Source organism: Electrophorus electricus, chromosome 4 (assembly GCF_041902795.1).
Source record: "Electrophorus electricus isolate QZ-2024a chromosome 4, ASM4190279v1, whole genome shotgun sequence".
Classification (NCBI taxonomy): Eukaryota; Metazoa; Chordata; class Actinopteri; order Gymnotiformes; family Gymnotidae; genus Electrophorus; species Electrophorus electricus.
The window spans coordinates 18,017,501-18,039,450 of NC_137500.1; the positions used below are offsets into that span (position 1 = coordinate 18,017,501).

Below are 21,950 nucleotides of genomic sequence, written 5' to 3' on the forward strand. Positions count from 1 at the left end.
TAACTGTACTATAAAATTGGATTGAAGACAAGATGACAAACCCACAAGCTTTTGTAAGGTTTGGCTAAGATGACTTAAAGGTAGTTTCACTTGCCATACTAGATTAAATCCTTGATTAGCATTAAAATTGATGAGCTGGTTTTCTGTCAACTATGAGAGGGCTTTGCAAATACTTTGCAAATAATATCTTTTGAGAAACACATTTTATGTCTGTAGGGCTTTTGCAAGAGCAAAACCAATGGACCACTATGCTATCCAGCAAACCAGATTCCAACATTTTTAAATTAAAAAAACAAATTTCATACTTTCTGAATTCTCCTACAAAGTATGCCTTTCATTTACTGTAATGGCTGAAAATCATAAAGCTGAACTGTGATAACAGCCTATACAGAATACAGAATAAGAACCAAAATCACTCCGAGTTGCAAAAAAAACCAAAAAACAAACCAAGTTGGTTTGCCGAAGCCCATTGTAACAGTATAAAAAATCTATTTTAAACATCAGTGACGCTATCTGTATGAAGTGCAGATATGCACTGAATTGAATATAAATATTATATAGAGTATTATGATTGATGATTGTACCTTAAAAATTAAATGTTTATCAAAATCATTGGATTCCCATAGGAATATGGAGGGATGAATAAAAGGATTAACTAAATTAGTGCCACCAGGATAAAATGCTGTTTGGTGATTTGGGTCAGCTCTTGACTCAAAATTAAAAAATAAACAATTTCATCTTTGGATTTGAGGTTTGATGACTCATTATATATATATATATATATGAATGAGAGAGAGAGAGAGAGCGCGAGCTTCTGGGATTTCTAAAATCTGTGTTTCCATTGGGAGAATGAAGGCATGAATAAAAAGGTAGACAAATGAGCGACATCAGTATGAAATGCACTTTCATACTTGGACCTAGTAATTCAATCAGTATATCAAATTTAGTGGCTCTAAACTGAAAACTGAAGGGCTTTTAGGAAAAAGGAAAGAAAATGTAGATAGATGAGTGCAATCCGCATTAAATGAAGGGGTCAGCCATTCAGTCTTTTTTACAATGTTTGAAGACTGAAGCTGAAAAATTAAGTTACTGCTAAAATTATTGGGTTTCTAGCAGATGATGGAGAGATGAAAAATGATATAAGGGTTGGAGAGATGAGATCCATTGTAATGAATGACAGAAAGAGTAGATAAAGGAGTTATCAACAAAAAAAAAAAATCAATTTCTTGTTTGGGGCTCCATAGTTGAATTGTTTGAATTAAAAGTTTTAATGAGCAATAAAATGAATTGGCTCTTATGGGGTGTGGAGAATACTAGTTATTACAACATTTCAACTTTAAATGAACCTCAAATGTTATATTTTGAGATGTTTATAGCTTTGTGTTTCAAAGCTGTTTTAAAGTTGTTTTAAGGCTCACTATTTTTCAGTTACTCTGTGCAATAGTATATCAATTTCCTAAACTACACAGAACTTATCATTACATTTTCTGAATTACTTGCCTTGATTGTATCCATGTCTGATAGAATTTTACTTATGGGTGATTTTAATATTCATGTCTACTGCCCTGTTAAATATCAGGTTAATCAGCTTTTGGACTTTGTAAATTTTATTCAACACATTCATGAACTTACCCATGTGCAAGGGCATACTCCTGGCATTTTCAACTGGTTTTGTTATTGACAATTTACACATTGAAGAGACTAGTTTCTCTGATCATAGGCCAGCCCTATTTAAATATAGCCAATAAGTCAATTAGACAGGCCTGTAGAAGGGCAGAGCTGGTCAATAATTATTGTCCAATTTCCAAATTGCCATTTTTAGCTAAAATTACCAGAAAAGGTTGTTTACTGTCAACTTTTAACATTTTCAGTGATAGCATTTTTTGAGATTTTTCAGTCTGGGTTTTAAGGCTATGCACAGCACTAAATTTGCCCTCCTTAAGGTGCAAATGACCTTTTACTTTCTGTTGACTTAAAAAACTGTGCCATCCTTATTGGATGCAAGCTTTGCTTTTAATACAGTGGATCATGCTTATACTCATTTTTCAATGAGAAGAATGGGTAGGGTTACAGGGAGTGGTCCTGAGATGGTTTAGGTCCTTTCAAACACGGAACGTTTTCAGTAAATTTTTCTCCTCAACAACTGATGTGACTTGCGGTGTTCCACAAGGGCCCATATTAGGGCCCATCCTTTTTTTTTTTTACTATATGCTACCACTAGGACAAATTATTAGGACACACAATGACAGATTTCATTTTTGAGGCTGATGATATACAACAGTACCTTTCCATCAGACCCAATAATGACAGCTTAGTGTTTATTAACAACTGTCTTAAAGACATTAAGAAGTGGATGGCTATCAATTTTACCAGCTGAATGAGGGCAAGTTAGAGGTTATTATTTTTGGTGTTCCCCACTGCATTAACAGCATTCCCAATAATCATGGTTATTTGTCCATGTGTGTTAAATCCTCCGTGAAAAATCTAGTTGTTGTCTTTGACTCAAACCTCAGATTTGATAAACGAATCAATTCTGTGGTAAGGAGTAGTTTCTTACAACTTAGAAACATTACAAAGTTTAAGATGTTTCACAGTATACTGGACCTGGAGAAATTCTATCATGTGTTTAGAAAAACAAAAACAAAAACTTTTCCTGGGCATGCTTAGAAGAAAAGGTTAAAATAATGGTTGATTAGGAATCTTAAAACTCCAGAAGCTTGCATGAGAAAAATATGAGTACTTAGAATTGTGTTTAGTTTGTTAATTTGTCTGTCATCTCTGTTTAATGTAATTTTGTCTGCACCCGTAGTTTGCTTGTCAAACCACATTAACATTAGTTTGTCTCTTCATTGTTCATGGAGTTGGAAATACCGATACCAAATCATAAACTAAGTGCCCATCAGTAGGCAATAGTTTACAGAAGCATCTAGTTACTGAAGTACACCTGCTGATGTCCTCAGGGGTCTTGCTTACTTCTACAGAATGCAGAGCAGTTCTGAGCAGAACTGGCTTGTTGTTGTTTCATCTCAACCTTCAAACAGTTATTGTCAATGCTATTGAATGTTGGAATTATGCTCAGGTCATTCCGAACTGGAATAACACAATGTAATCTCCTTCGACGCATGAGCGGATGGGACCTAAAAACTCAGCAAATAAAGTAAGCTGTCTTTTTATTGATATCTCTGCATTGGTGCCAGTCTCTATGTACTGCCCAATAATTATTTTCATTTGTAGAATTTGATTGCTCATCCCATTTAATTTAGGTAAGTCCAGCTTCCCTGGAATAACTTCAGGTATAGTATTCTATATTCCTATGCACTTCCTCTGTTTAACATTCTTCCATTTGTCATTCCTGGTTAGCACTGCTCCTAAGTGCACATCCAATTTTACAATTTATTTATTTTTTTTAACAATTTGTACTTGTACACTAACACTAGTTATCTGAAATTGAACATACAGCAGATTGATAATTCAGGATTCAACATGTAGTAGACACTTGGGCCAAGACATTAATTCACAGGCTTTTTGAGCTCATCTAATACAGAAGAAAATATATATTTAAAAAAACAAAAACAAAAAAAACAAACAAAAAAAAAACCCACCTCACAAAAAGCACCTTTTATTTTGGGAATTTATAATGTATGTTTGGATGCTGGCAATTCAATTCTCTGCATTTTCTGATTCACTGGGGTCTTATCAAATAAAGATAATAATTCTGAGCATATACATTAAATTATGCAGGGGCTATACAGAATTTTCCGCTAGATATCCTAGACATCTCCAAAGTGCCCAAAAACCTCTCCAAATGCACAAAAATTAATCAGTCACTGTACATTGAGTGTGCAAGTGTTTTACCAAAACAACTTACTATAAGACAATATTAGCTTCATTACAGCTTAATTGTTAAAGGCTAAAAAATAGCTTAATTACTATTAGGCTAAAAGGTTATGCTAGGGAAAATACTTTAATACTGTAAAGAAATAATATGCATTCTCTAATGCACATTCATTAAAACTTATGATTTGTAGCAGGATTACAAATTTTTCCAACCATGAATGGAAACATCCAGTTATTTACGATGCAAACATAGTAGGCCATGCTAGAAGCCACTGAACCTTCTTCACTTTGAAGCACTCAAGTACTTTGCTTGCACAGCTGATGAAGGACCTAGGTCCGAAACGTTTTTCCATTAGGGAGAGGAACAAGTATAGGCTTAGTTTGTTTTGTTTGTGTTCAGGAATTAAGACAGCATTTTTGGAAGGGACACCCTTAGACTTTTACAACTTTATTCACCTTTTCCACTGAAAATGCAGAAAGGAATACAAGTAAGGCAGGAGTATGATTCAGTAGCTGTAAAATTATGATTCAATGGACCTGTATAAAAGGGCAAGGATTTTTAATCATCTTAAAATTTAAGATGGGAAATTGTAAAAGATCAAGTTAGGCTCAGAAAATCATGGGAGGGCCATGTGTTCCAGGCAAACTTCAACTCCAAATTGCATGGAATGTACATATTGTTAGATAATAAAATCCAGTTCAATACAATCACAGGTACATCAGTCCCACAGGAATGTTTTGTTATAGTATCCAGACTTCTTTTCCATAAACCTGTAGTTCTGGTTAATATAAATGCTGCTCATAGATTTTCTTCTATAAATTTCTCTTCAATATCAAGTTTTGTGAGCTGAACTATGTAGTTAATTCAGCATTACACTGTTTGAATTCTAACCCTTCAAAAATGGCCAAGACAATATCAGTCTGTATGGATTGTTGACCCTTTGGAGTTTTTTATTCCCAGAATCAAACTCCTTTTCCCCAGTACATCACTGATAGAGTTGAATAATTACTTCTTTATTGATGGAAACATTTTGCCCTGTCACAAAATTTGAATATTCAACTATAACTGAATCGGATCATGCCCCTGTGTTACTAGATCTCACATTTCCTCTTAAATGCTTTTAACAAATTAGACTACTGGCTGATAAAGCTGTGTGTGACTTGATATCCAAAAAACTTCATAGAATTAAATAAGATATAACATTTCATCACTGTTCTGGGAAACACAGAAAGCTATAAGCAGAGATGAAATTATAGTGCATTCAGTTAAAATATATAGGATTGAAGATGGGATATCTTCAATCCACAGTTCTGGCCACATATTAGTTAGTGGTAAATGACACACTCAAGAATCCACAAACTACCATAACAATTAGAGCTGCAAGGTGCTTCATGGAACATTTTTAAAAAGCCAACTCAAAAAAACCCAAAAAAAACCAAATGGGCAACACAAACTGATTCAAGATGTTAGCGTGACATGAAATAGCTCATATATTACATGATAAGCTACCTAATAGAGAAAAGGTGGCCTGTTAGAGCTGAAGACCCTGAAGCTACATAAAGAGCATTTCCTTGACTTTAAAGCTGAATAGTGGCACCTGCTTGAGGAGCTAAAACAAGCTCTTGAGTTCTTTGAGTGTGATACTGTTCATCTTAGCGGAAGGTCATACATTACCCTCTCCTCTCTACCTGCACTCATTAAAGGACTGAAGTCCACACAGAATGCAATCTTTGACAACACCTATGTGTAGGCATTTAAGGCTGCTGTAGCACAAGAAATCTCAATAAGTTGAGAGGTTGAGATGCTGCTGCAAACACTGGTTTAACTGCAACTGCCATGGAACTCAGGTTTCATAGACTGAAATTCCTGTTCTCATATGAAAACCTGAGACTGCTGGTGAAAGTGCAAGACCTTGCACTAGAAGCAGAGGAGAGTGACAGAGAAACAGAAGCATCAGCATGTTACAGGGAAGTGGCCTGTATCTTTGCTGGACTCATTGCTTAGGCCAAACTCAGAAGAAACATCCATATAGAATGACTGTGTGGACATGGCAAATGTCATTTAGTGAGTCAAGAGATTCCCTGATATTTTGAGGAAAAGCTTCTGCCTAAAAGGGCAGGTCCTCTGCAATGGTGGAAAGCAAATGGGGCAAAGTTTCCTTCTCTGGTTGTTCTTGCAAATTCTTATTGGTACAGGTGTGTACCTGCCACATCAAAAATTTTCCAAGCATCTCTTCTCTGCAGAAAGAAATATAGTTTCCAAGAAAAGCCCTAGCCTAAGTCATGTATGTAGCCTGCTTATGTTAAAACCCAAGATGTTTTATTACATATCTACATTTTGGATAGAAGACATGTGTAGGATCAAAGAGATCAGTGAGGAATTTAGACCAAATCCAAGTCTCCTGGTTCATGCAGAAATAAATGTTTTAATGATCATCAGGAGCCATGTGAATTACTTAGGGATTGTTTTTGCATGATGACAATAAACAAATTGAGTAGCCACTCCCATCTCTGTCATTTATACTGAGATTTACATTTACAGCATTTAGCTGATGCTTTTATCCAAAGCGACTTACAATTATGACTGACTACAACTTAAGCAATTAAGGGTTAAGGGCCTTGCTCAGGGGTCCAACAGGGGCAACTTGGCAGTGAAAACTTGGTTTGAACTGGAAACCTTCAGATTATTAGTCAAGTACTATTAGTCAGCCACTGAGCTACCACTGCCTACTTTCTTAGTCACTGCAAATCAGTCATAAAATATTACAGATGCCCTGTGATACAATTATGTCCCCCCCCCCCCCCCCGAAAAACTAATTCCGTCCACACAGGGGCTGCTTTATTTGCTAACCCTTACCTTGCAAATGTCCAGACACAGTCACAGCGGAAGCGCAGCCATTTTTCACCATTCAAATATATGGTAACATTTGGTTTGGAAAATGACAAATATGCCAGATAAATTTCTTTCCATAAGTTGTGATGCCAGGTCTATCATTTTCCTTTAGAAGCAATTTAAACTTTTAGGTGTCTTCACATAAAACATTCCATTAACCCCCAAGTGCATCTCTAGTTTTAAGATCAGTTTTTGAATGATTTGTACTTGTTCAGTTTAACACCATTTATCTGAAATTGTACATACAGCACAACAATCATTCAGGATTCAAATTGTAGATAACACTTTGGGTCAAGACATTCATTCACATCCAGGCATCACAAACTACATCCAAAGAACTACCAAAAACATAATGTTAACTTTTTGCTTTTCTATCATGGCTGCTTCTGTTCTCCTTCAGTGCACAGAGTGCAACATGTTTAGTTATTCTTCATCTGTCGTTATCAAAATTTGTGTCTGTGAGAAGTGTAGATTAATGGCTAGTCTGATTGAAGATTTTACCACTAGAAATGTGCATCCAGACCTTAGAAAGGGTTAGACCCATCAAGGAACTAGAAGTACAAGCTCTGATTGCCTTAGGGGAAGTTAGCAAGCCCTCAACTCCAGTACTACAGCCCTCATGGGGCAAATGGGTAAAATTCTACTAAATTCACTGCCCACACAATTTCTTAAGGAAATCCTATCTGCAGTAACTGAACCTTGAATAAATTGAATAAACGCCTCCTTGAACCTTGGCTACTTTCCTAAATCATTCAAATTAGCAGTAATCAGACTACTTATCAAAAATTCTAACCTTGACCCATGTCAGCTGTCAAACTGATCTCGAACCTTCTATTAATTTCCAAGATCCTAGAAAAAACTGTAGCTCAGCAGCTAAGCTCATATTTGAATCAGAACCAGATACTTGAAGTCTTTCAACCAGGGTTTAGACTTAATCACAGTAAGAATACAGCACTAATTAAAGTAATGACCTGTTGTTGGCTACTGACCAGGGCTATCTCTCTTAGCTTATTTTGCTTGATCTGAGTGCAGCATTTGACACTATAGATCACAACATTTTACTAGATACTCAAAAATGTTGTTGGGATTAGGGAGAATAGCCCTTTCCTGGTTTAAATCGTATCTACCTGTCCGCTACCAGTTTGTTAACATAAATGGAGACTTCTCAGCATACAAGAAGGTTAGCTATTGTGTTCCACAAGGATCTGTTTTAGGGCCTTTGTTTTTTTCTTTATAAATGCTACCTCTAGGTGACATTATATGTAAAACACTGTTCTAGTTACCACTGCTACACTGAGGATACTCATCTATATGTCTCGGCCAAACGAGAGGACCTATATTATCTTAGTATTATTGATGAATGCATAAAGGACGTTAGACACTGGATGTTGAGGAACTTTCTCTCACTTAATCCCGACAAAACAGAGGTGCTTCTATTAGGCCCAGAGACAGCCAGATCCTCATGCTCTAATTACTCAGTGAACCTAAATGGTCTCCCAATCACATCTTTTCTAACAGCTAAAGATCTTGGAGTTATTAGGGAACCCAGTCTCTCGTTCGAACTCATTTAAATAATATTCCTAGGACTGCCTTTCCCCACCTTTCAAAGATTAAGAGCATGTGCTCCTGACATGATGCAGAAAAGCTAGTCCATACATTTATTATAATATATTGGACTACTGTAATGCCTTACTATCTGGCTGTACCACTAATTGTACCACATTCATGCCCGTATTTCCTTCTGGCTCTATACTTTTAGCTGTGCTGCCATAGCTAGATCTGCTGGGGTCCATCTTTGCGCATTATAGTTTCCTCATTTACACACCCTCGTAGCTGGACATAGGGGTAGGTACACCTACTCCTGATGTCATGTTACTGAGTCTCAACCCGTCTCAGCTGCCATGGCTACTACCACCACCCACCGATGTCCCCTGCTGTAGCCGACTATACCCCTACCCAAGCCAACTACTTGTGGGATGAGTTTTGGATACACACACACACCATCAAGACAAGACTAGGACCTCTAGAAAATTGGACTAGATATTAACTGCTTGTTTTTAAATTTTCAATTTTTCTCTTAAAATTGTCATTATTGTGGTGACCGTTGTTGGCCAGAGGATGCTCAGGGAGTTTTTCTTTGTGAAGTAATTTGATATCCCACCCCTGCCCCCACCCCCAACACCTTGGTACTCAAAGTGGAGGTTGTTAGCTGTCTATTCAGTAACATTGGTTTGTGAGTAACGTGCATGCTGTGGTAACTAAAGGCTTGCATATTTTGTGTTAGGTCACGCAGGAAAGGAACATGTGTTTTTGTACAAAGACACAAGGAAGTAAATAAAGAACTAACATTCTATATACTCTTTATATCATGCACTTGCTTGATGGTAATTGAATTCTCTATGACAAAATCTGAAGTTATCTTATACTGGAAGCATGTTTTAAAAGGCCATGTATACAAAATATAAAGAGCACACATGCTAACCACTATGCCAAGCAAATGCATTCAGGTATGCGCCTATGAGCAATCAATAGAAGGCACAAAGGGAGGGCAAAAAAGGACACCACCACATACACCAGCCAATACATACAACTTCCTGTTATATAATACAAAGTATCCTAAAATGGCTGCTGTGTCAGAAAGTATAAAATCAGTGCTTCTCAGTCTGTTGTTGCACATTGTGGTCATTTCCCTATTCCAACAAAACTAATTCAGTTAATTACCAATTCCTCCACAAGTTTAAACTGAGGTGTTGTACTAGAAAGAAATGCCAAATTCAAGGACCAATTTTGGCATAACAACATTGGGATGATTTCTGGCTACTTCTGATTGATGTTTAGGCCAATTTTGGCACAAAGCATTGACTACTACCAATGCCTATTACAGAGTGTTCCTTAAAGATATAGTAGTGGTGATGACACTGCATACAGAAAGGACAGTCAAACAGATGGGGACCTGGCACAGCCACAAACACCTGCTGTTGAACACAAAGAAGACTACAGATGTTGGTGTGCTTTCATACATCCCACCCAAGCTCCACATTTGAATTACAAAGTTGTTGTTTTTTTATTATTATTATTTTTATTTTTTTTAATACTTACAAATGGCAAATAAACATGAACAACCATATTAAGGGATTTGACATTGGAGGGGAACATGGTCTCCACCACAAACAGAGCACAGTAAAGAACATTCTTTCTGAGGAAGCCAAAAAAATATATAACTTGCCACATTGTTTTGATGCTGTCATCAAGAGGTGTCCAAGTCCATTTCATTTTCCAGTTCCATTTCAGGCACTCTATACAAACCTCATCACACAACGCTTCAAAACTATTAAACAGCTATTTATATATGGGATGTGTCTGGGGAAAAAAAAAAAAATCATAATTTAATCGGGGTATGGCCCAGAAATCAAATTAAGAAATCCGATTAAGAGAGCTAGATTTTTAGCTCAGTAATGAGATTTTTCTGTGCCTATATACCTGTACTGTGATTTCTTGTGGATTTCTCAGGCTGCACATGCTTGCAAACATAACCGGAGCTGTCCCGGAAGCAGTTAGCAGAATTAAACACAGGGCCCGTGAAATGGTTATTAAACACTTTTGGGGAGACTCTGAAATGCAGTACATGCTTAGGGAAATTAAAATTTTTAACTGCACAGTATTAGTAACCATTAGTAGGCAAAGATACATATTTGCCAGTAAAGCTGAGCCATGTTTACAAAAAGCCATGGCAGGATGTTTGAAGTTTACATCACATCATTCTGTGAAATTATTGGTTGGTTGCAAAGTAGAAATCTGAAAATGTAAATGCATTGATCAGATTACTGACAAAATCTGATTTTCTGCAGTAATTGGATTATTAAGTGCATGTAAACACACTCAATGACTTAAAAACAAACCAAACAACAAAAACATAGCCATACCACCAGAAAAAGTGATATCTGATGATTAATAACAACAACGACAGTTATGGAGGAGGAAAAAAAAAAAATTGAGACAACACTAACAGATACAGATAAGAAAAGAAGTTATGAAAAGTGTTGGGAAAAGAGATATGTTTTAAGATGAGATTTGAAGGAGTGTGGAGCAGAAACAGAGATTGAAATAGTGTTCCATAGTTTTGGGGCCATGACACTAAAGGATCTGCCTCCTACAGACACCAGTATAAACTTGGGGATGGAAAGGAGACCTGCATTAGAGGACCGAAGTTTTACGGGTGGGGAAGTAAGGGTGTAAGAGTTAAGCTAGTTAGGGAGGTGCAAGACCGTTGCAGAGCTTTGAATGTAAGGAGGAGGATTTTGAACTGAAAGTGTTCAGGGATGGGGAGCCAGTGTAGCTGATGTAGACTAGGAATGATGTGGACTGATTTCCTTATACGAAGGAGGATTCTTGCGGCTGAGTTTTGGAGATATTGAAGTGAACGGATGGCTTTGTTAGGGATGCTAATGAAGAGAGTTACAGTAATCAGGATAGGAGGTGATGAAGGCATAAACCAAGGTCTCAGCATCATGTGTGGAGAACATGGGTCAATGCCTAGCAATATTACAGAGGTGAAAAAAGGCATTTTTGACCAGGAACTTGATGTGGGGTTCCAAAGAGAGAGGAGTCAGAGTAGTCTAAAGGTTCCTAACCTTGGATGAGGAGCTAATCAAGATACCATCCAGATATAATTTAAGATTAGAGAATTTTGGGCCAATAAGTAGAAATTTTATCAGAATTGAGTTTCAAGAAGTTTATGTTCATCTACTGCTTGAGATCTTGGATACAGGAGAGTAAAACAGGAGGTGGTAGGGTAGTGTTAGCCTTGGTGTTAATATAGATCTGAGTGTTATCCGCATAACAGTAGAAATGAAGACCATGCCTGCAGATAATCTGACCAAAGGGTAGCATATAGATAATGAACAGGAGAAGGCCAAGAACAGATCCTTGGGGAACACCTTGAGTGATGGTAACAGTGTGCGATTTTTGTTTACCTAAAACAATATAATATGTTCTATTTAAAATATAGGATGAGAACCATTCAAGAACTGTGTTAGTAATTTGTTATTTTTTCTGTAAAGTCTCTAAGAAAACCTTCACATTGTTCAACAGTACCAGATGGAGAGGAAGATGGAGGGTGAAGGACCTGATTAATAGTGGAAAAGTGTGTTTTGGTCTCATGTCCAAAACAAATGATAACAGAGGAAATAAAGTATGAGTGGGCAGTATTTAGAGCTGACCTATAAACATATGGTCGGAATAGGCTACTTTATGAACAGTGAGACCAGTTCTCTTAGAGGCACTCAAGGCGCCAACCTTTGGTTTTCGAGATACAGAACTCAGGGGTAAACCATGGAGAAGAACGACCAGAGGGAACCTGCCTGGCCTTGAGAGGTGCTACAATCAGAGATGGAAACATTATTTATAGAGAGAATATCATCAGGAGATGAAAGCTTTGAAAAAGACATCAGGGGAGAGGAGTAGTGGTGAGCAGAGAAAGTGAGAGGGTCAACAGCTTTGATATTACAGAAAGAGATGAGGGATTTAGTGCATGGCCGAGTGACTAAGATGCTAGCAGTGGCTTCAATAAGTTTATGATCAGAGATACAAACTAGTGATCCATTAACAGAAGTAATATTTAAACCAGAATAGCAGCTAACAAGAGGTTAATGAATGGTTTAGCAAAAAATCTCATTTAGAATATTTTCCATTTACTCCCAATGTAAACTATTAGCCTGTACATGCTGGGTATCAGACATTTTATTTATTACTTTTGCACTGGAGATACAAAGCTAATGTAGCTGCCAAGAATTGAAAACCATTTCTTCTCAACCGAATCTTCATTTTTTAACATACATTAAACAATATTAAGACAATTTCATTACTAAATAAAGTTTGTTAAACAGCATGAAGTGTGCATTTACATATTTACGTTCAAATTGGAATGACATCATGTACATAACTTCCAGCATAACCTAACTTTTAAACTAAGGAAGTGATGGTCGTTTTCCAATATGCCTGCTCCATACTGTTACAGGACTAAGATATGTTTAGTTTTGATCATTTTTAATACATTATTTTTCAGTATGATTCCAGGTGAAATTAGCAGTGGTTCAAAAATTGTTTTTTTTTCCCTCAGAGTAAGGGAGAAAGAAACTAAGAATGAAGTGCCAAAATATGTAAAAGGTGAAGATAAGTCCAACTACACCTTCCGTGCAAACAGAGGAATGGAACTTTACAATGCCCTAGGTTTACAACCACCTTAGAAGCGTAACCTAAAATCTTTTTATATGTTACTAATTCAAGTTCTTCTACAGACTGTTAGAGTTATGCTGTGGTGGAACTTAAGTTACAAGCAGGAAAGAACAAAAATAATACATTTCAAAAGTTCATCCACTACTAGTTTTTCATGTAATTTGAATGATGTCTTTTTAGGCTACAAAATTTGTCAGTTGATGTGCAACAGTTGAGGCCTATTTCATGAAGTTTCACTACAGCTTGCTGATCAAAACTGACAAAGCCATCTCCTCTGATATGGCCTCAGAGTACTATAAAATACACCGTTATAGAAAGATTTGCATAACACATTTTACATAATATTCATTAGGATTTGGACTCTGCCAGTTACGAGTATGGCAAGTAATGGACCAAGTACACGCCAAGCAGCTAGCCAACATTTATTATTAAAGCAGTACTTGGGTAAAATGAGCAATAACCACAAGGATGAAGTGGTCTTACCATTAACCTGATTATTTAAAAATATTTTCCACTCTGACTTAAAACGCTACTGATGATGAGGCTAAATGTTACCTAACGATGAGCAAGTCTTTATTGCATTATAAATATATTTCACAGAGAATTACATGACAAATTCTGGAGTTTTAAAGTATCAAATTGTTAACATGTCAATGTCGACTACGGCTGGAAACATGTTTCTGTTTTTTTGTTTGTTAAATAATAATAATAAAAAAAAATAATAATAAAAAAAAAATAAACCTTTGCCTTAGCTTTACCGTGGTTATAAAATTGTCTGTTAAATCTGGCACAGAGAAAAAAACGCAGCGTATTAAGACTCCTGAATTAAAATTACTGTGGCATTTCATTACTGTGACATTATCAATACATCTAGGGCATGGTTACAAATTGTACACATTGTGCATGCCTCTCTCAAATAAGGTTGGGTACAAACCAAATTATGTTAGAACCATCAAGTACCAATTCACGTCAAATCAACTGGTGCCAACTTTCGGTTCTAATGCAACGCCAAAAGCGGCGTCAATCATATTTTGAATAATATAACATTCTCAGCAATATTTATAACCTTAAATGCAAAGCTGGCCATGGTAACATCTGAGGAAACATCTGGTCAAACGCAAAATAGATCTATAAAGAGAGTGTACCATATTTAATAGCCTGAAAGCCAAGTACCCCGCTACAGCTGACATTAACGTTAATAGCATGCCTGCAGCCACTGCCGAAGAAGTTGAACCGTCCATGGACAATGAAAATTTAATTGAGGAATTGAAACTTCATCGATATCTCCCATTAATTAGCTTGCTCGAAATTGAATATCGGCATGCTAGAGTTACAGTAAAACAGTAATGTTATATGAGATTTTAAAGTGTGTCTGAAGCCTTAATATGAAATCAATAATAATAAAGAGCAGGTTGTGGGGCTAAAGACAGAACTGATAAAGACTATTAACAGTATGGAGAAATCATACCTACTAGGTAAATTTAAATTGTGGTGTCTGAAGTATGGCCTGCTGCCTCGCATTAGATGGCCACTGATGGTGAATGAGGTCCCAATAACAGTGGTAGAGAGGCTAGAAAGGATTATAAATAAGGCTATAAGGAAGGATCTGGGGGTGCCACACTATTTAAGTAGTATAGCATGGTATGGGAGAGGGGTGTTGGAGCTAGTGCTGACAAGATTAGTTGAGGAATTTAAAATGTGCTAAGGTCAATAAGATGATTGTTAGGATCAAATGATGTGGTAATAAAAACAGCTGCAACAATAACAAAAGCAGGGAGGGAGCAGAACCTGCGAATGGTGGTGCAGTTAAGAGTTTATTGGAGTTATGACATGAGAAATAAGGTCTTGGGTCACGTGACTGCTGAAACTAATTTAATATGGCCTTAATCGCTGGAAAGGCCATCATGGATTTTTCAGGTTATGTTTGTTAATGGCACAGTGCATAAAGAGGTGCGGATTTAAAAGTGAGCTTGGAGGGGGGTAAGGCTGGGAAGCTAGCCCTCACTGTTGAGCCTCCTGGAAGTGTTTTGGTTTAATTCAATGAAACACTGCAGCAGGTGCCTACACGATGACCCTTGTTGAAGAGCTTGTGGTGATGTGGTTGGCTGGAGTGTACAGACTAAGTGGGCCCCTATGTAACACTAATGACATGGGGTATTATACACCTTATTCTGTGTATATATACAATTATGGGGAAATATTGCAGTATGCAAACACAGATGACATCACAATGCCCAACGCATAATGCTGCCATAATGTCAAGAATACTTCTCTACAACTTAAGTAGCATAAGGTTTCATATTGCCAAGCCCAATATACTTTTTAATTAAACATAATTATGGTCAGCAGAGTCATCCCATTTACATTCTTGCTTTCACTGAAAGGTCACCCTTTCCAACTGTCAACAATTAAAAAAAAATAATTAACGTCTATTAATGTCCATTTGTTTAGTTTATGTTTTATTTATATATATATATATATATATATATATATATATATATATATGCATGCGTGCTGGGTAGTATTACAATGCTGAAGTAAAAGAAAATGTACTGACATTTCTTAACTGTGACATTAGGACTATACAGTCCACAAGTATTCTGTGTAATATTTTATATATGTTTATGAGTGTTTTCATTATTTGTCACACTCTTAGTAAGACTTTAATGACCCTCAAGAATTGTGCACATCTCCCACTGTAACTCAAGCAAGCTGTCAATCATATTCATAAATTATGCCAAATTTACAAAATATTTGGTTTTGAATTGTCTTTAAACTGTGTTCCATGTGTTGTCAGATTCAACATGTTTCTTAATTGGCTAACAAAATAAGCAGAAAGAACAATCTGCCCTTCCTCAGGTTTATCAAATGTCATGTTTAAAGGAACAGAATTAAAAAAATAAATACACTAAGTTCTTATAATTCTATATAATATAAAACCAGACTGTCCGATTTAACACCGTTTCTGTTGAGCTGAGCAATATTCATTACGTGCACCCAGTTTGCCATTGAGCACATGTCCATAATTTCTTACAACATTCACAATGGCACAGTAATAAACTACCAGAGTAAATTATTTTACTCCCAGATTATAACACATTATCACAAGGTGTATCAAATATTCACACAGATTCAACAGACTCTTCGAAAAAAGTGATAAAGTACTACATAAGAATTATTTTTCTATATCTATTTTTAAAGTTCCATTTAAAAGTCAAATTTAGCAGCAATAAATACATACAAACAGAAACCAGACACTGTAGTTGTGTTGGGCCCTATGACTCATACTCTATATTCACAGCATCTCACTTAAGAAATGCAAAATTTTCTTTTACTTCAGGATTGTAATACAGTACTACACTGAATGTTATGTTTATCCGGTCTCATGTAATATACAGTATTTAGAAGGCCAGAATATGTGAAAGCTACAGTAGTTTATCATTTACATCCATCGCAGTATAACCACTCATAACTGCTTGTCAAATGTAATATATTCTTTGTTAACCGATAGTGTAACAACAAATATATAAAAACAGGTCTCAATAATCTTAATTGATTAAATGTTCAGGTTTTAATAAAGAAATTTGTGTTTTCTCTTAATTTAATAAATGCTAAAATTCGTTAATTGATGCGACTTCCTTTAAAATATGTCTAAAATCTAACAGTACGTTGCCAGACCTGAATCTATTCATTAATAAATATCGCCATGAGCCGGTGACATTTCGCCTCTTCAGCAGCGTTTTATGATAGACCGGAAAACTTGAATAAGAAGCCAACTCCAGCCTAGAGGGCATCAACCCCGGTAGGTAGCTGGTGAAAGTAACTTAACTATAATGCATTTTTACACAATAACAAAAGCTTGTATTGCAACCAATAAGTAACAACTAAAATAGCAACCTAGGTAGCGTTAGCTAACGTTATCTATAGGCTAGCTAGATAACGAGCTAAATGCGCATATTTTCAAAAATCGAACCCCGGTGTTTGAGGTATGACTAAGTCACAAATCCTCTTACTGGCTGTATGGCTACTCCGTTTTACTAAACGGAGTGTAAAGGCGGTCATTTTCCAAGCTTATTGTCCAATTAGCCAAATGCACTTCTGTTCCACATAATGACTAAGCTATCTAGCTAGCTGTATAGCATAGGTATGTTAAGTAACAACAAGCTGGACATTAATGTATCCTTATCAGCGAATTCCGTTTAACCTATATATTCCAGCTAGTTAAGCATACTTGAATACCGAAACAGATAACCAACACTAAATCTGTCGATAATAAAGTTAGCTAGCTCGCAAGTTATATTCGCTACCCTCTAGCTGGCCTGCTAACTTGCTAGCTAGCTAAATGTAGACTTAATTTGTCAGTACTATTCTAGCTAGCTATATGACAGCCAAGATAGCTAAGAATGAGGAAGGAGAAGTAATATTTTGTATTATAACATTTGCGGCAATGTAGTCTTCGCGACTGTTAGCGAAGTCGAATAATTTCAGACTAACCACGCCATTTACTGGTTCAAGCTAGTAATACAGCTAGTTAGCTATTTTTAACTTATTTCAGACCCGCCGTAACTGGATCAACCCGACTCTAATCACAGGCCTAGGCCTTCAAATGCTGCGCTATATTTAATTGTAGGTGTGTATTCTTGTTAAGTAATGACACTACCAGAAAAAGCCGGATAACTCCACGATAACCCATTCTGTTTGTATCAACACAACCTCCATTCCTCCTTTCACAACCCTATGCTGCCGGGTTTGTTGTTGCGGCTGCGCCACGGCTGAAATAGCTGGAGATTGCGCGGTAGGGTACTAACCTCAGAGCGGCTGCGCTACTTCGGGCCTGCGCGGTACAACGGAGCTGGGAATCTGACCTGTAATGGAGGACAAAGAACAGAAAGCGAACCCCAAAGCTGTAGCTGAGAGCTTAGTGGTCCACATAGTAAAGAGTAAACCCCGCCCCCACTAAATTTTCTAATGGTTTTTAGAAATTGAAAATGTATTGGTTGATCTTGCATGTTGTACCACAACTTCAGTATAAGAAAGCGGAACATGGTGATTTTCAAAAATCATGTCAGCAGAAGTAATGATATTATTTGGAGAATATTTCGAATATAAATCGCATCGTATATTACTTAATTTCTATTGAAAATACAGTTAGGGCGAAGGTTATTCCAGCTAATTTAGTAGAAACAAACAATATAGACAAAATAAAAAAAAATAGATAGTTTATCAAATGCACTATTATCGAGGTGTTCTCGTTACAGAACCGGAAATCCAAAGGGTGGAGTTGGACTTGATGTCGTGTTTCATTGGTCCGGACTTTCGAATTGGATACGGCTCAGTTGCAATTTCCCTCCTCAGACTTCTGTTTACGTACGTTTCGCCCCAAAACATGATAACAAATGCATATTAAAGGCACAGCCGGTTATTATATATATAAAACATACTCACATAAGTAAGTAGACTATATTTTTATTACAGTGTAAACACTTAACACGTAACATTTTCTTTCTTTCTCAGCAAATACGTAAATTAGCTAACATTCTTTAGGTTAGTTTTTCTTTTTAATTTTCTTTATTTTATTGAAAGTCCTAATGATGTCTTTGCTTGAAGTCTTGAAATTTTGAATGAACTAGCTAGGTAGCAAACTAGATAGACAATTGGAAGTACTGCAATATCTAACTAGATTAGAAAGATTACCTTGTCTTAACAATTCTATATGATTCAAGTCTATATAAAACACTGATTCTAATAATGTCTTGTAGCTACACCCAAGGAAGCTGTAGGTAAAATTAAGTAAATTTTACCAGAATAAGTAAAGATAGCATGACAAAACTCAGAATGTAAAAAAAAATAAAAAAAATAAATTGAGGTAAAGTGTTTCATAATGTTGGGGCCAGGACAATAAAGGATCTGCCTCCTATAGAGACCAATCTTGGGGATGGAAAGGAGACCTGCATCAGAAGACGAAGTGTATGTATGTATGTATATGTGTGTGTGTGTGTGTGTGTGTGTGTGTGTGTGTGTGTGTGTGTGTGTGTGTGTATATATATATATATATATATATATATATATATATATATATATATATATATATATATATATATATATATATATATATGGAACAACAAAAATATTTGTCTATCTGCTGTGATAAACTTAATATTTTGTCTTTGTCAGCCTTGTTGGTTTGAACAAGATAAATTACTTTTTTAATGTTATGAGCTGTTTTTATTATATTTCATCTTCTTCATCAAGGCTAGGAACACATCAAACTCACACTGCCAATTGTGTGCGACTGATGATTGTCGAGACAAAAAAAACATTATGCTTTTTATGTCTATATTATCTCATTTTGAGTCAAGTGTAAATTGAATGGCCCGTCAGAAAATCATCGCTCTTGTCCGAATGCCAACATTAATTCAATGTCCACAAAACAGCCTAACAAGGACCAGCTAGAACCAACAATGAGGAACACACCGTAATGGGTACAGGTGATGGCACCCTCCACTGACTGACAGACTGGACAGTGTGTCCTTAACCTAAACTAACACCTAATTAAACTCCAAAATGATAAATTAAGAAAATTAAAAGTAATAAAAGTTTAAGTTTGATTCGCACTGTTTTTTTTAGATTAGAATTGGAGAGGGGAGAAGATAATTGAATAATTCAAACAAATTACTTAAGCATAATTGTATCTGGCCCTTCTTATTCTCCACAATTCTCTGCACATTCACCACTCTACTTTCCAGTGGTTTGTAGCAGCTCTAATGATTATCTACAATATTATTTCAGATTAAATGTACAATTAGGATTATGCTAATCTTGTGTAAAATTGCCTTCATACATACAATACCTGTTGTCTTTACTCTGTGAGGAACTTGCATATTAGCTGCACCAACACCTCCTCTTGCCACAAGACACTATGACAGTGGCGACACCGAGGAAGCAAGAGACGAGGCTGCAAGGAAGTACTCTTTATTTTCCATCATTCCATCAATGTCCTCAGACAACCAGAATTGTCTAAACATGGAAGAAGATCAGGTCTGCTATTTCCAACGCTGACTGCTGTTTCCAACGTGAGCTAGAGGGGCGTATATAGCCCTGAGCCAAAGCTTCCCTGATGTACTGTTCCATCCTCTGGGTCTCCTCCTGGGAGATAGACTCTACTCCTCGGTGGTACAGCTCAGTCCCTCAGAATTATGGCACAGTCTCAGTCATGATGGGGAGGTAGCTGGGTTGCCTTCACTGTACTGAAAACCTCTGCCAAGTCTTGGTACTCCTGAGGAATGATGATTCCCTTGTCAGCGTCAAGGGTTGTGTGTGCATATCCAAGGAAGACCTAATGTGAGGGGGTGAGAAAGAGAGGAGAGTAAATAAAAGGATGTGTGTTCTATGTGCTCATTTATTTCGAGGAAAACTCTAGGAGTGACATGAGTGATGAATCCCGAACCCACAGGTCCCCCATCAAGTGCTTGCACACTTAAAGGAGAAGGCAGGGAAATTGCCTTTATCCCCAGTTTCCTTGCAATGCTCCATTCCATCGGATTCCCTGCTGCTCCTGAGTCCACAAGTGCCATAGAGCGAATCTCCTAAGTTCCAGCCTCTGCTGTTCAAGTCTCGCCATCTAAACAGATAGCAGCTGTGCCCAGTCGGGACTGCTTGCCTCGCTCCCAGTAGGCTGCACATTTTGTGAAGGTGGCGACACAGAGGGAGCGAGAGACGGGGCTGCAAGGAAGTGATTTTCCATCATAAACAAATGAAGAGTAGAACAAAAACAAAGGAATCAGAATACGTACATCCTGCTGGATGACCAGCCAACCATGACAGATGTGCTTGATTAGGCTTGTACCAGTTTAATTGTCACATTCATTTATCATGCCAGTGTTAAGAATGGTTTTGTGCTCAAAAACCTACTGTTGATGGACAGTATAACCTCTGAGCCTTGGCAGTAAGATTTTAGCACAAAGAAATCTTGTTCTTTAACCATAATGAATAAACAAAAAGTCAGTAAATCATATATGATTCTGATTAGTTACTAATTAAGCATAGATCCAGGGGTGCTGTACAATGGCTGACCCTGTGCTCTGACCCCATCTTACAAAGAAGCTGGCATATGCGAAGAGAAGGATGTAGATGTATATGTAGATGTATATATGAAGAGATATATATGTATATATGACAAAATAAAGGCATTTCATCTGGCCTAGATCTTCTTTTTCTAGATTATAACCCTATTTGTCTGTAATAGCTATAGATAGTAAGGTTAACATAAATGTTAATTAATAATCAGCTATGAAAACATAAGGAATGTTGCTCATTCAAAGTGCTAACCATTACATTTGTGAAATGTGTGATGTCACTCCACATGATCAACAAACAGACCCAAAACATTAGTAGTTTTTTATGTTGAATGTTTGCTGGGTACGTCACCCACACCGTATATATATGATTGGTTTTAAAGTAGAATAGGGGAAAACTTCCATTATCATACATGAGAATCTCATTATTTTCTCAATTTACTTTGGCAGTTGTTAGAAACTGGATCAAAGTGGCCAGTTCTTCAGGTTCGATCTCCTCTAACCCTCTGCCCTCCGTCCTCTGTAGCCGGATCAATCCAGGGAAGTCAAGAGAGGTCCACTTTATTGAGGAAAGCACAGAGTATATATGTGTCCTATATCTACTATCTAAATCTACAGGATGATGGGGGGGAAAAGTGAGGCAAGGGTCTACGTAGAAATGAAAGAAGCAAGGTTAGATGTTTTCTGCATGAACGAGCCACGAGCTGTTCCCGTGCCAGCCATGAGCCACTCCTGTGCACACAGAGAGAGAGAGAGAGAGAGAGAGAGAGAGAGAGAGAGAGAGAGAGAGAGAGAGAGAGAGAGAGAGAGAGAGAGAGAGAGAGAGAGAGAGAGAGGGGTAAAGGAGACAAGAAGAGGGAGTGGATGACCTCCGGCGACCAGCTTGTCATGGCTGATATGTTGGGTGCCTG

At 37.0% G+C, this 21,950-nt stretch overlaps 1 protein-coding gene and 1 long non-coding RNA gene across 6 annotated transcripts in view; one reads left to right on the plus strand and one right to left on the minus strand.

Annotated features, from left to right (window-relative positions):
• The window catches only part of nrf1 (nuclear respiratory factor 1), a 43,170-nt gene extending 24,964 nt beyond the window's left edge, over window positions 1–18,206 (minus strand). The window contains exons 1-2 of one of the 3 annotated variants that reach the window (XM_027031355.3): window positions 10,211–16,393; window positions 9,957–10,090 (exon numbers count right to left, since the gene is read on the minus strand). In XM_027031355.3, the coding sequence (XP_026887156.2) occupies window positions 9,957–9,978 (22 nt within the window). In that variant the 5' untranslated portion in view covers window positions 9,979–10,090; window positions 10,211–16,393. Of the gene's footprint in view, window positions 1–9,956; window positions 10,091–10,210; window positions 16,394–17,624; window positions 17,694–17,772 lie in introns of those variants that run through there. The other 2 variants (XM_027031356.3, XM_027031357.3) reach the window with 2 other exon arrangements.
• Window positions 16,433–21,167, plus strand: LOC113591006 (uncharacterized). 3 transcript variants are annotated; one of them, XR_014123272.1, is made up of 4 exons: window positions 16,433–16,766; window positions 18,223–18,331; window positions 18,885–18,939; window positions 19,399–21,167. It is a non-coding gene; the product is annotated as an uncharacterized LOC113591006 (long non-coding RNA). The 3 variants fall into 3 exon arrangements; XR_003412156.3 differs by having other exon boundaries at window positions 16,435–16,766; window positions 18,885–18,935; XR_004777145.2 differs by having other exon boundaries at window positions 16,437–16,766; window positions 18,885–18,931.
• The last annotated feature ends 783 nt before the right edge of the window (window positions 21,168–21,950 follow it).